The sequence below is a fragment of the Carcharhinus amblyrhynchos genome, chromosome 1, assembly GCF_965287045.1.
Source record: "Carcharhinus amblyrhynchos chromosome 1, sCarAmb.v2.hapA, whole genome shotgun sequence".
Lineage (NCBI taxonomy): Eukaryota > Metazoa > Chordata > Chondrichthyes > Carcharhiniformes > Carcharhinidae > Carcharhinus > Carcharhinus amblyrhynchos.
Window position 1 is genome coordinate 146133347 of NC_137324.1, and position 15067 is coordinate 146148413.

Genomic DNA, 15067 nt, shown 5'->3' on the forward strand with positions numbered 1-15067 from the left:
GAGATTTTCCAGCATTTTGTCTTTTGGTTTCAGAAAACATAGCTTGCTGAATTAGGTGGGATGCAAAATTTTGGATTCCCGACAGTGAGTTGTGCTGCAGAGACGAAGCCAGCGATGTGTTTATGACATTGTTGGGCCTCACGCTGTCCTGTTGCAGGTTACTATATTTGCATTCTATGAATATTCATTTGCATAACACTTTTTAAAAATTACATTCTACCTTCAAGATAAAGTCTGCAGTACACAAGAGTCCTGTGACAGGGATGGGAGAATGGTCAGTCCAGGTAAGAAAATGAGAAGCCCAAAGGACAGGATCAGTAATGTCCACATGAGTTCATCTCAGTGTTGGATGGCAGAGGAGATGTTCACAGTCACGGGAGATGGGGAGTGATGTTGATTTGTAGGGAGGTAATATTTAAATAGATACCTTTATTGCTTTCTGTGCATTTGGTAATCCTTCCTCTATATCTTCTAAAAGGATTCCTCCCAAACCACGCTGATCATGCTTGTCCAGAAGCCTGAGAAGAGCCTTTTTATCTCGCAAGTTGTACTTGGGTTTAAAGGCATATTTTCCATCTGTCACGTCAATTTTTGGATTGCTTATCAATGCCTGAAGAAAAATTAAGAAATGCTATGGAAACGTTTTCAGGAAAACATATTACTACCATTGTATTACTAGAATGGATCTGCTACTTTGGAAAGCCAAGACAAAGCAATTTTTTCAGAGCATAGTGATGCTACTGGGAGTTGGTTAGCCCAGTTGGCTGGACTCCTGGTTCATGATGCAGAGCAACGCCAACACCATGGGTTCAATTTCTGCATGAATCATGAAGAATTATAGAACCCTTACAGTACAGGAAGAAACCATCCGGCCCATCGAGTCCATACCAACCACATCCCACCCAGGACCAATCCCTGAAACCCGACACATTTACTCTGCTAATTCCCCTAACACTAGAGTTAATTTAACATGCTAATCAACCTAATCCATACATCTTTGGACTGAGGGAGGATACTGCAGCAGCTGGAGGAAACCCACGCTGATACGGAGAGAAAGTGCAAACTCCACACAGACAACGACCGAGGCCGGAATTGAACCTGTATCCCTGACGCTGTGAGGCAGCAGTATGGCTGAGGTTATTCACGAAGGTCCATCTTCTCAACTTTGTCCCTCACTTGAGATGTAATGATCCTCAGGTTAAATCACTACCAGTCAGCTCTTTTCCTCAAAAGGGAGAGTAGTAATGGTCATCTGGAACAATGGTGATTATCTTTTTATTTTCTGAAATGCTTGAAATTTAGAGTTAAGAGTGCCATCAAGTGGTAAACATGTCCAGCTACAAGTGAGATTGTGTAAAACTGATCATGGTCAGATAAGGGTTTTGAAATTTAGAAAAGTGCTTTATTTATTATAGATACATTTACACATTAATGGCACTGTTAATCTAGCACCATAACCATCAGACTACTGTACTATCATACAGAAGCTTAGATATACAGAATAGTTTTCCTCTACTCCTTCTTCCTTCGCAGCCAAAGCTAATCACGTGCTTCCCATCCATCTATTTCAGTATTGGTCTCAAATTGTTCAGTGGATTCCTTCTGATGTCTGGGTGTCTGATGTCTTCATGTTCCTGGAAAACAGTCTTTCGGATTGCATGTTATTCTGGTTTCTTGTATGCGTTACTTCATTCCTTTTTTTAATTCTAGCTTTCTTTTTGTTTTCTATCACTCCTTTTTTTTAAGTATGCAGCAGTTGGTGGGAGGTGAAAAAATGTAGCGGGAGGAGATGCCTGCCAAGACTACATAGGAACAGGATTAGACCATTGCATCCTTTGAGCTTGTTCCACCAGGTCATGGTTGATTTGTGCCCGATTCCTGGTATCTGTCTTTGTCTCATACCTCTGAACACCTTTAGTTAATGAGTATTTATCTATTTAAAATTAATAAATGATCCAGTGCCAACTGTAATTTGTAGAAAATAAATTCAAAATTCCTCCATCCTTTGCATGTAGAAGTGTTTTGTAATTTCAATAGTGAATTTCCTAGCACTTGTCCAAGACTCCCAACCAGCAAAAATAGTTTTCATCTTGCATCCGTTCCTTTTAGTGTCTTGAAAACTTCAATAAAATCACCCCTTAATTTTCCAACTCCCAGGGAATGCAACCTTAGTTTGCATAATCACTCCTTCTAATTCAAGTTTAGATGTCGTTCTTGTAAATCTATGCTGAATTCACTCGAAGGATATCCTTCCTAAGATGTGATACTCAGAATTTAACACAATGCTTCAGGTGCGATCCAACCAGGTGTCTGTAAAGTTGTAGCATGACTTCTAACTCTTTGTATTCAAATCCTCTACATAAAAGGTCAACATTTCAGTAGCCTTTTTGATTATTTGCTGTACCTGCTCATGACATTTTAATGACGTTCAAGGTCCCCTAAGACTCTTTGGACCCTTACTCATTGTAGCTTTATACTGTTTAGAAAGTACATGCTCTCTCCCTTTTAGGTCCAAATTAATTACCTCCCCCATGTCTATATTTAAGTCCATTTGCCACAGTTTTGTCCATTCACTTGATCAAGTGTTACAGAAAGATGAGAACTGAAACCCCTGAAACTGATGCAAGATAGAAACAATTTTCAGTGTTTGGGGAGTCTCGTTAGTGTTCATTTTTGTCTTGTGTTTACAAGACAGTTCCAGAAAATTATATGTTGAATGAAATCAATGTTTAAAATGATGAATAGGACATGCCACTGTTTGTGATACTTTGGATGTGACTAGATAGGTAAGAATAAAACCAGCAGGAGAGCATTGGAAGAGGATGATGTGGTCAACCGTGTCAAAGATTGTATCACATTGGGGAGAGTTTTACCTTTGTCATCTCAACATGGCCTCCATACTCACATTGCGTTAGAGGGAAGGCCATTGCTGACTACTTCCTTCTATCCCTCTCCATTCATACCCCTGCTTCCACTCCCAATTTCATTTGCATCTGACATTGGAAAAATCTCTCACCTAAATCACTTCCAAAAGCATTTTCAAATTCCAACTATCTAGTCTCTGGTCCTTCATTCACAATACTCCTGCAGATATCAATCTGGTCAATTGCATCTACATCTTCGACGCTGCATCTAGATCTTTGATGCTTATGTTTCCATAAAACCATTATTTACTCTCACTCAATTCACGTAACAGGTTTACTTAGTCATCAACTGATCTGCTTGGACCACTTAAAGCACCAATAAGTATTGCTTCCCTCTGTCAAAACTGTTCTTTATTTCAGGATAATTCTGGAATGAAAAGATAACCCCAGACTTCTCTTCACTACTAGCCTGTTCCTTAAACTCCTCTTCTTTACCCTTCCACCTCCAGCTCAAAGCTCATGGTCTTCTACAACCATCTGTTCAGCTGCATTCATCACCTCCCTTGTCCAAATGTCCCCTGTAGCTTTCTGCCATCAAAGCTCTGAACTTGTATCATTCACTGGGTTTCTCTCCTATCTCCCATCATTCCTTCTTTGAGCTAATCTAGTCCACATAAGAACATGAGAATTAGTAGGAGTCGGTCGATTGGCCCTTCGAGCCTACTCTGCCATTCGATAAGGTCATGATTGATCTGACTATGGCCTCTAACCCATCTTCCAGTTTGCCCCCCGTAACTCTTGGCTCCCTTGTCGGCCAAATGTTAAAACACATCTCCTGCTCCCTTTGGTAAAGGGAAGCACAAAACCACTGTCATCTAACATCCCTTCTTGGCCCAGATATTACATAGTATCGTAATGGCGCCCTCTCCTCAGATACTGTATCTCCTGGAGTCTGCTATTACCATATCACCACTCCTCAGAAACATATCTTTGATCCCATTTATCCTCGTAAACCACATCCTATCAGCAATGTCTGTTTCCTTTAAGACAAGTCCTTGAATGTATTGTCACCTGTCCAATCTATGTCCATCTTTCCCAGATCTCCATGTTTGAAGTCCAAGCAAGGGAAAAGCTGACAGAGGCACTACAGGTTGAATGGCCTGCATTTGTGGTGTTTTATTAAAATGTCAAAAGGCTTGACCACTGCCTTCCCCACCCACCCAAGATTTAGAACACAGAACACAGAAAAACTACAGCATGAACAGGCCCTTCAGCCCACAAGTTGTGCTGAACATGTCCCTACCTACTAGGCTTACCTATAACCCTCTAAGTCCCATGTACTTATCCAAAAGTCACTTAAAAGACCCTACTTAGCATATTTAAAGTAGTATTTAAATATGCATAGCATGCACAGTCCAAATCCCAGTGCACGACATTCTGACCTGCGAGCACAAAGAAATAATGGTGAGAATTACCACTGGTCCCCACCAGCAGAGACCTATCACGATGATCACGCCCAGGGAGGAGCTTGGAGGCCACTGAGGCCCCAGGTAATCGGGGGCATGGCTGGTTGGTATCCCGTGGGCAGTGCCCACCTGGGGGTACCCACTTGGCACAGGTGGTACCCACCAAAGACACCCCAGCAGTGACCACCAGACACCTCAGAAGTGCCAGTTTGGTACTGCCAGTGCACCCAGAGGCCGTGCCAAGGGGGTGGGGCCTGAGTGTGGCTATGACAGATGAAGCTATGTGGGTGGGGGAAGGGGGGGCTATGACTTAGCTCTGAAAACCTTCCCGTAAACCTGTGCATATCTCCTCCCACTGCTCTTTGCAGATGCTGATTGATGCCTCCCTCTTGGATCACCCAACCTAAAATCCACTGAAATGGTCTAACAATTAAAGGTGCTAGATAAATGCAAGTTGTTGTTGTAGCAAGCAGCACATTGGTTAGCACTGCTGCCTCACAGTGTCAGGGACCATTTCAATTCCAGCCTGGGGTAACTGTGCAGAGTCTGCATGTCCTCCGTGTGTCAGCGTGGGTTTCCTCCCGCACTCCAAAGATGTGTAGGTTAGGATTGGGCATAGTAAATTGCCTGTTAGTGTTAGGGGGATTAGCAGGATAAGTATGTGGGGTTACAGGGGTAGGGTCTGGGGGGGATTGTTGTTGGTGCAGGCTTGATGGATCAAATGGCCTCCTTCCGCACTGTGGGGATTCTGTAGTGTTTCATCTCAACCTTTCCAGTGATCAGAAGAGAGAGATCAGGTAGTGTTCCAGCCCCTGCTCTGTATTCCTGGTTCAGGTGTGAGGCTGAAATTAGAATCAGCTTGCTGTGATGCTCACTACAGTCAAATAGCCTGCTGTTCTGTGCCCAGCACTTCTCAGTGGAAGTGAGGCCATGTCAGTGACAAAGCACTGGGTTCCTGTAGCATGGTGCAGAAACCTGGTTGTCACTGTTCGAATAGTCTTGAGGGGCTGAATGGCCCCCCTCTGTTCCAAAGTTGTCTTCAGTATGGTTGGGTTTCAAGGGGGAAGAGAACTGGATATGGCAATCCTTGGCAGCACTCCCTGAGCGCACGGCAGCAATATGATTTTGAGGAGGTGGAGGGTGAGAAAGAGGGAGGGAGGGAGGGTTTAGCTAATTCACTAGCCCTGCCCACTCTTTGGCCTCTTGAGGACTTTGAGTGGCCAATAATTACCCACTTAAGATCTTCAATCCACCTCCACTATCAAATGTTGGGTAGTGGAAAGAAATAGGAAGAGCATTTTTTCACCAAGTTGATGTGGAAGTGGGATGGAAGGGAGATGGTATATCCTTTGAGATGTGCCTGTGGTATATCCTTTGAGGTGTGCCTGTGCACATTAGAGGCACCACCCCCTTTGTGCCACCCTGCCTTGCATCCAAACATGCTCCAACACACCACAAAGCTCTCTGATTTCTCCCTGCCCAAAAGATCCCAGGATGTACTTGTTGCTGGCAACCATGACACTTCTTCAACTGAGTTTTAATGGTACTGGTACTGCACGACTGCTATCAGATGGCTGGCAGCTCACAACAGCAGGACCTCCTTCCATGGAAGGGCAGAAGTCCATTCCTCAGCACGTTAAACTGATATATATTATTCTGGGATGGCCTTTTTCAAAGTTGTTCCATTTCTGACCAACTACTCTTTACCCCCTCATCCCTCATCTTTCGCCCCATAACATCCAGCCCTAGAATTTTAAGGGATGATCTAATTGAGCTGATTAAAGGATTTTTTTTTTTCTCTAACATTTCTTCTCGTGAGAAGTTCAGAAAAGGGGGGAATAATATTAAAATTAGAGCGAGATCATTCAGGTGAGATGACATAATGCACTTTTTCACCAAGGGTGGAGGAAATTCGGAACCTTACACTAAAAAAAGCTGTTATGAAAAGTTCAAAACTGTTAATAGATACAGAAGTAAAATACTGTATGCACTGGAATCTGAAATAAAAATAGAAATGTTGAAATACTAGATGTATCAATAGCATTTATGGAGAGAGAAATAGTCTATATTATGAAATGTCACTGCTCTGAAACCATAGAACAAAGAACAACCCAACACGGGAAACAGGCCCTTCGGCCCAACGAGCCCGCGCCGCCATCTTAACAAAGCCCTTTCCTACACCTACCTTGACCCGTGTGTATGCGTATGGTACCCCCTTTGGAAATCAGAATATCATAGAATCCCTGCCATGCAGAAGGAGGCCATTTGGCCATAGAGCTTGGGTGTGATTGTTGTTGGCATGGGCTCAAACTCTGTAACCCCATGTATTTACCCTGCTAGTGTGCCAGACTAAGGGGCAATTTAGCTTGGCTAATCAACCTAACCTGCATATAGAACATAGAACATAGAACATTACAGCACAGAACAGGCCCTTCGGCCCACGATGTTGCGCCGACCAGTTACAAAACAATGACCCACTAACCTAAACCAATCCCTTTTCGTCCATAAACCTATCCACGGATCTCTTAAACGCCCCCAAACTAGGCGCATTTACAACCACAGCAGGCAGGGCATTCCAATCCCTCACCACCCTCTGGGTAAAGAACCTACCCCAAATATCTTTTGGACTGTGGGAGGAAATGCATGCAGACAGAGGGAGGAAGTGCAAATTCCTCACAGTCACTTGACAGCAAATTCCTCACGGTCCCTGGCACTGAGAGGCAGCAGTGCTAACCACTGAGCCACATGCCAAATACTAGCTCTTGTGTCTTCACAAATGCTGTCAAACCTGCTGAGTATTTCCAGCATTTCTCTATGTTTGTTTTGGCAAGACAATCAAGAGATAAAGAACCAAGGCAAGTAAATGATGTTAAAATACAGAGCAGCCATGATCTAACCAAATGGTAGAATAGGCTCAACGGCTGAAAGGGCTATTCCAATATCCATGCACAACCCCACTCGAGAGATTCGAGTACATAATCACAGTGCAGTTCCAAGGGAGGTGCTGTTTTTAGGATAAACTCAGGCTCTGTTTGCTTTCTCAATTGAAATTAAAAGATTTCATTGCTGGATCTGGAATAGGGGAACTCTCTGGATCTTCTGGCTAATATTTATTCTTCAATCAGCATCACTAAAATAAATAGATTACTTATCTCGATACCTGTGCATGATTTAATTGGCTGACAGATCTTTCTACGTTATAACAATGTACTGAATTAACTGTAAAATGCTTTAGGTCTTGAAAGGCACAATCTAAATTCAAGTTATTTTTCTTTCTTTCTGATATTATGTTCAACTGTATAATTGGGTAGACTGATAGGATTCCCACTCCTCCATCCATTCTGAAGAACACTAATATTTTGACAAATAAGAGTTATATAAATATCTCACCTCAGTCATCAGCCATTGTTTTTGTCTCATACCGATATCCAGGAGTTTAGTTTCATCTAGAATTTCATCCAATGTCAGTGGATGGGTATCTCCACGCTGGTGGCGGGTCTGCACAAAAAAGGAAAAGATTAAACTATTTATAAATGCATAGAAGCTGCAACATGAAAAGAAGCCACATGGCCCAACAGATGTGTGACAGATTTAGCTTTCATTTGAGAAAATAGTCCTGATTACATCCATATCTCATGTTCTAACATGTCTCTTCATTCACTTATCCAAGCTAAGCTTGAATGTTGAGATGGTTTCTGTCTTAACCATTAATCCTGGAAGTGAACTTCAGAACCTTGCAACAATGTGAAAAAGAAGTTCCCACTTGCTGTCTGTTCTCAAATTTAATTGTGTATCATTGGTCCTTTCACTCTAGATCCATCAACTCAAATCTCAACTGCTGCGAGGCCCCCACCATCACAGATGCCAGTTTTCAGCCATTTTAATTCATTCCACACGATATGAAGAACATCTGAGTGCTCTGGCTGCAGAAAAGTCCATAAAACTGTGAAACTATCTGGTATGGTGCCGAAGATGCGTACTCTATAACTCGCTACTGTGCCAGTGTGGCTGCAACATTAACATCTACTTGACCTAAGCAGTCCTGTCCACAAAAAGAATAAATCCAAGCAGACCAACTACTGTCTATCCACCTTCTCTAAATCACCAGCAAAGTAATGGAAAGACTGCTGTTTACTTAGTAATATTCCAGTGTACATTTGATGGGCCAATCGGACTTGTTCTCTGCTGCGTTATCCTATAATCCTTTCCTGCTAATTGAAATTCAGTTTCAGTTCCATCAAGACCATTTGGCTCCAGACTGCATTACACCCTTGGCCCAAATACAAACAAGGGTTGATTTCCAGAGGTTAGGAAAAAATGATTGCCTTCAACATCAGTTCAGAAAAACCTGATCATCTGGAGTCATAAAGAAATATGTTTGTGGTATTGGTGACCAAACATATAGAGGTTCCTCATAACAGCATTCTAAATCCAACTATCTCCAATTTTCTTATCAAATGACTTTCCCTCCATCAAAAAAAACAGAAATAGTAAAGTTGCTTGATGATTGCAGTGTTTAGTTGCATTGGCAATTCCCCAGAAAATGAAGTGTCCATGCTTGAATGCAGCAAGCCCTGGTCAACATATAACTTGTCAGCAAGTGACATCCATACCACAAAGGTAGCAGACAATGATCATCTGCAACAAGGCATCTCCTTTTGAGGTTCAATGACATTACTACAGTTGATGTCCCCAAAATCAAATACACCACTGATAAACCACAGATCAGAAGCTTTGTATTCTGTCTCAGCAAGTTTGCTTCCTGATCATCTAAATCCTCTCTACTACCTGTTGGTGGTGGTGTTACAGTTCAACTCTGAATACAGAGTTGCTGTGGCTTCATGCACTTTCACATCCATGTTGTAGCCTAGAGCTTTAATAGTGATCATAGAAGCCCCAGTATTCTTTCCATTACATAGAGACTAGGTATCTCTGCTGCTGTTACTACTTGTCATTGGTGTGTGCTAGAAAGATTTGCAGATTGATACTCAACTTGCAGCATTATGAATACCCCTCCTTGGTCATCAGTTCCTGGGAAAGGACTCAAAACCCGGAGCTTCTGGTTCAGAGGTAGGGACACCACCCACTACATCATAAGACCCCTCTATTACCTATAAAGCACAAATTAGAGTGCGAGAAGTACAGCCCATTTTCTTGGATGGGTACACTTGCTTAAATGCGCACTTCCTCAAATCAACAGCATTCTGTAGCTGAAGTTGATACTATCAACACTGCCGCAAGTCACCAAATCTTCTTTTTATCAGCATCTCAAACCTGTGAACCCACCGTTTAGAAGGTCAATGGCAACAGGTGCATAAGAAGATAGTCAAGCTTCCCACAAATTTCACATAACTTGGACATATATAGCCATTTTGTTATCATAATGGGGACAAAGTCCTGGAACTTCCTACCTAACCACACCACATGGAATGCAAATGTTCAAGAAGGCAACTCATCACCACTTTCTTGAAAGCAATACGGCGTCAGATGCTTGCACTCAGTCAGAAGGTCATGGCTTCAAGTTTCACTCTAAAGTCTCAAGCTCAAAAGTAGGCTAACAGTACTGACAGAGAAAACACTCATACTTTTCTGTAATCAGTGCTGATCCAATGAAAATTGTCAAAAGATCCTGTTTTTGTGGCCCATGTTGGGTCAAATATAGAAAAGCAGGGAAGAGGTCCTATTAAGGGAATACAGCAGCTATGAACTAAATTGAAAACCAGGACGGCACAGGTGATAATCTCAAGTTTATTTCCCAAGCCACTAGCTAATAGGCATTGACATAGACAAATCAAAACTCATTGCCAAACTCCATGGTCTGGGGCTTGGCTCCTCGCTCTGTGACTGGATTCTAGACTTCATAACACACAGACTGCAATCAGTAAAGATAGGCAATAACGCCTCCTCCATGATCATCCTCAACATAGGTGCTACACAAGGTTGTGTCCTCAGCCCCTCTCTATACTCCTTAAACATCCATGCGGTGTGGTCAAATTCCCCTCCAACTCAATTTTCAGGTTTGCTGATGACACCACCATTGTGAGTCGGATCTCAAACAATGATGAGATGGAGTACAGGAAAGAGATAGAGAATCTGGTGAACTGGTGCGATGACAATAATTTCACTCTCAATGGCAACAAAACAAAGGATATAGTCACTGACTTCAGGAAGTTATTGGAGGACATGCCTCTGTCTACACCAACGGGGATGAAGTAGAAACGCTTGAGGGTTTCAAGTTTCTAGGTGTCCAGATTACCAACAACCTGTCCTGGTCCCACCATTCCAATGTTATAATTAAGAAAGCTCACCAATGCCTCTACTTTGTCAGGTGGCTAAATAAATTTGGCATGTCCGTTATCACTCTCATCAATGTTTACTGACGCACCATGGAAAGCATTCTTTCTGGTTGTGTCACAGCTTGGTATGGCTCTTGCTCTGTCCAAGACCGCAAAAAACTACAAGAAGTCATGAATGTAGCCCAATCCATCATGCAAACCAGCCTCCCATCCATTGACTCTGTCTAAACTTCCCACTGCCTCGGAAAAGCAGCCAGCATAATAAAGAACTTACTCGCTAGTATCTTCTTCTGTTGGAAAAAAGATACAAGAGTCTGAAGAAATGTACCAACCGACTGAAGAACAGCTTCTTCCCTGCTGCCACTTTTGAATTACTTTGTATTAAGTTGATCTTTTCTCTCCACCCTAGCTATGACTGTAACACTACATTCTGCACTCTCTCCTTTCCTTCTCTACGAATGGTATGCTTTGTCTGTATAGTGCACAGAAACAATACTTTTCATTGTGTACTAGTACATGACAGTAATAAATTAAATCAGTAAGGTAAAAATATGGTATGGGAAGGAGCAATTCCATTTTGTGGTGCATGAACGAAATTACTGAGACAAGTAGCAGCTGTACTAGTAACAGGAACTCCACTTGAATAAGGAGGGGGGCAAAGCTCTAGTTGAAATGGTAAAATAGCCCTGCCGTAATTCAGACTTTACAATAACAAGATGGGAGCGTGGAGCTGGTTATAAATAAATGCAGTGTAAAGGTATAAGATACTGAAGGCGAGAGTAAGGAAAATAATAAAATCAAAGTTACTGAATAGTGCAAAATAACTGCTAAAAATGAACAATGAAGAACAATTTCTTGGAGAGCTTTGGACTCTAAATTTTTCTGTGATGATGCCCTCTAGTGCCTGGGGCTAGAGATTTTAAGAAAGGATAAAGAAAGAAGAGGGAGGATGTGAGGTAGCTGTATAAATTAGAAATAACAATGGCGGTATAAACAGTCAACATTAAGATGAAATAGCTTTTATTTCAATCTGTATGCATTCTAAGAAGTGATATGTAAAGCTAAAAAGACTTTACGAGAAACCACACAAAGTGGAAGGAAACTTGTAGGGGGGAGGATTTAGAGGCAAATTTATGAAATGAACAATAACTTTGGGAAACTTCAATTGTTTCAAAGAAATAGTAAGAGATAATTAGGAAAAGGGAAAAAGGAAAGGATGTTTTGTATTGTGTTCTGCAACTCTTTTTTAACCAGTATCTAAGGAATCCGCCAAGAGCGAAATCTAGTAAAAAGAAATGAATCAGAAGAGATGCAAAAAATAATAGCAGAGCATTTAGGCAAAAGGTGACCACAAAATAACGAAGATTAAAATTGTGAAAGACGTAAAACATAGAATCCCTACTTTGCAGAAGGAAGCCATGCAGCCTATTGGGTCTGCAGCAACTCTCCAACAGCAATCTACCTAGGCCCTATTCCTGTAACCCCTTGTACTTACCCTTCTAATTTACACATCTTGAGACACTAAGAGATAATTCTGCATGGCCAACCCATGACCTAACCTGCACATCTTTGGACTCTGGGAGGAAACAAGAGCACCCAGAGGAAACCGACGCAGACACAGGGAAAACATGCAATCTCCGCACAGTCGCCTTACGCCGGAATCAAAACCTGGTCCCTTGCACTATGCAAACCACTGTGCCTCCGTGCTGCCCTTAAGTACATAAGTAAGGCAAAGACCAAAGTAATAAATCAGAAAGCAAAAGCTAATTATAAGGGTTTGAGGATGCAACTAGGAATGGTAAACTGGAAAGTATATTGACAAAGAGATTGAAAGGCAGTGGGAAATATTTTTAAAAAGGTGATGAAGGAGGTTTGGGAGAAACATATCCCACTAAAAACAACAAACTCAGATGCAAGACTTCCTTGAAGTTGTTTACTGACCTCCAGCTACCAGGATAAAGTAGCAGGATACATAAATTCGGACATCATTATAATAGCAGAAAAGTTAAAACGGGAGACTTCAATTTCCATAGACTTAGAAAAGGCATCACTGCGGAAATTCCAAAGGCAACAAATTTCTAGTCAATTTACAAGAGTTTCTAGAAAAATATGTTCTTGAATCAACAAAAGTACAGGCCATCTTAGATGCAAAAATGAGCAATGATGCTGAGCAAGCCAATAATCCAATGGTTTCACAGAACTTTATCAGTGACCATCTTGTCAAATTTTAAAACTCAGTCAAACATTCACAATAGCATAATAAAATAATTCTACGAAGCTGCATGAACAGATGCTAATGTGTTTGCTAACCTGCACCAGATGGCCTGTCCATTAAAGCAGTCTAGCAGAGGTTTTTTTGAACTCTTATTGACAATTGCAACTTCTTTTTATTTCTTACAAGTTGAAAGAGCAGAACATTTTAAAAATCTTCATATCAGCAACTATATAGATCTTATCAACAGTGTTTATATCTAATCCAATTTGAGACTCCTACATATGTTAAGGCCCTTGCAACAGCCAAAATAGGGTCCGACCGCAGGTTCAAATTCAATGTTAAGTTCGAATTGTCTTACTGTGTTCAGGTTTCCCTCGTGAGCATCACACTCACTCCGTTTTCACTATGAGAAAATCTGGATCTGCTGGAATTGGGGGTGGGAAATTGCCATCCAGGTTTTGCTTACCATTTTCAAACTCTGCAAAAACCTGGCCTCTAATGTTAATCTTATATTTAAAAAGATAACTAGTCCAGAAACAATAAACCAGCTCACTTGGAAGGAATGTTCCTGGAATCTTCACTCAAAGTGGCAATGAAACCTTGTTTAATTAAAATGCTGGCTGTAATGTGAAAGTTAGTGTCTGGAAGTTAATAGAAGTTACTTTAGGAATCATTCAATAGTCTGTTAAGAAATTGGAACTGGATGAACAGTTCATTTAATTTTTACCCAAAAGGCTCATCCCAAGCATAAATACTACAACTGGCAAAAACAAAAAAGGCCTGGGGATGAGACGTTTTGAAGAGTTGTGGAACTGATCAGGGGAATAACACAAGAAATGACAAGAGAAAGTGATATAAAAGTAGAACATACCCACAAAAGCTCTAAAAGTTCACAGGAGGAGGATGAAATAAAGGAGAGTTTTAACTCTACAGTTTAGACAAAGAACGCGACATGCTATTTGGCATTTCTTATAAAGAACAGCTTTTACAGGACAATCAAGTCCTGCCAGTATAACACCTAAGGCTACCTCTAAAAGAATATTAAGGATAGGTTTTGGGGAGAAACCACTGTTGCAGGAGGTGAAGGGGTACACCTAAGGATGGAAACGTGCTGACTTTGGTCTAAACCTCTTCAATATTTTGACAGGACATGAGGCACCAGAGGAGAAAGAAGAACAGCTATTCGCACCCAAGGAGGAAAAAGAACAGTTACTTGCACAAGTTTGCCATCCTACCTGACCTGAACTGGGTCTTGCTACTTGTCAAAGTCATATGTCTTTGCTATATAATTAGCGTGATATTTCCCATGTTAAATGCTGATTAAACACAACATTACCTACATATTGGTTACAGACAATCGATAACAAATTGTGCTCAAATTAAAATATCAATAAATTGACTTCCTTGAAAATTGCTATCACCTCGGCTCATTTTCTATCCGGTATTCAATATTTTCCTTATAAAAACAATGGTTGACTGATTTTGTCAGAATTATTCCTTAAGCATCCAAGATTGTATCACTCTTTTTCAGAGAATTATTAGCTTTGGGGCATTTATTCTTACATAAGATTCCAAAGCACTGATTTAAATGTCAACAAAGATTGGCAAAGAAGTTGATAAAGGAGGGTAGGAGAAGCTATGAAGCTGGGCTAGCACTTAATATAAAAAAGGATAGCAAGAGTTTTTATAAATATATAAAAAGGAAGAGGCTGGCTAGGGTGAACGTTGGTCCTTTAGAGGATGAGAAAGGGGACCTAGTGGTAGGGGATGGGGAAATGGCTAAGGTCTTGAATAACTTTTTTGTTTCTGTCTTCACGGAGGAGGACGTGAATAATTTGCCAGGTGTTAGCGATGGAAAGGTGGTAGGACTGGAGGGTCTTAATGACATTACTGTTACTAGAGAGGTGGTGCTCGACAGACTGGAGGGGCTGATTGTGGACAAGTCGCCAGGACCGGATGGAATGCATCCGAGGGTTCTGAAAGAAATGGCGGAGGTTATAGTGGATGCCTTGGTGGTTATTTTCCAGACGTCGCTGGATTCCAGGGAAGTGCCGGAAGATTGGAAAACGGCTAATGTTACGCCGTTGTTTAAGAAGGGTGCCAGGCAAAAGGCGGGGAATTATAGGCCGGTTAGTTTAACGTCTGTGGTAGGTAAAATATTAGAATCCGTCATTAAGGAGGAAATTGCGAGGCATCTTGAAGGGAATTGCTTGATAGGGCAGACGC

At 41.5% G+C, this 15067-nt stretch overlaps 1 protein-coding gene and 1 long non-coding RNA gene across 5 annotated transcripts in view; one reads left to right on the forward strand and one right to left on the reverse strand.

The window, feature by feature from the left end:
• The window catches only part of LOC145346108 (uncharacterized), a 37939-nt gene extending 23684 nt beyond the window's left edge, over positions 1–14255 (forward strand). The window contains exon 2 of the long non-coding RNA XR_013887474.1: positions 13989–14255. This is a non-coding gene — a long non-coding RNA (uncharacterized LOC145346108). The remainder of the gene's footprint in view (positions 1–13988) is intronic.
• Positions 1–15067, reverse strand: part of gtf2e2 (general transcription factor IIE, polypeptide 2, beta) — an 87380-nt gene that overhangs the window by 12775 nt on the left and 59538 nt on the right. For all 4 annotated transcript variants that reach the window (XM_080193498.1, XM_080193494.1, XM_080193496.1 and 1 more), the window contains exons 4-5: positions 7721–7828; positions 428–610 (exon numbers count right to left, since the gene is read on the reverse strand). In XM_080193498.1, coding sequence (XP_080049624.1) covers positions 428–610; positions 7721–7828 — 291 coding nt within the window. The remainder of the gene's footprint in view (positions 1–427; positions 611–7720; positions 7829–15067) is intronic.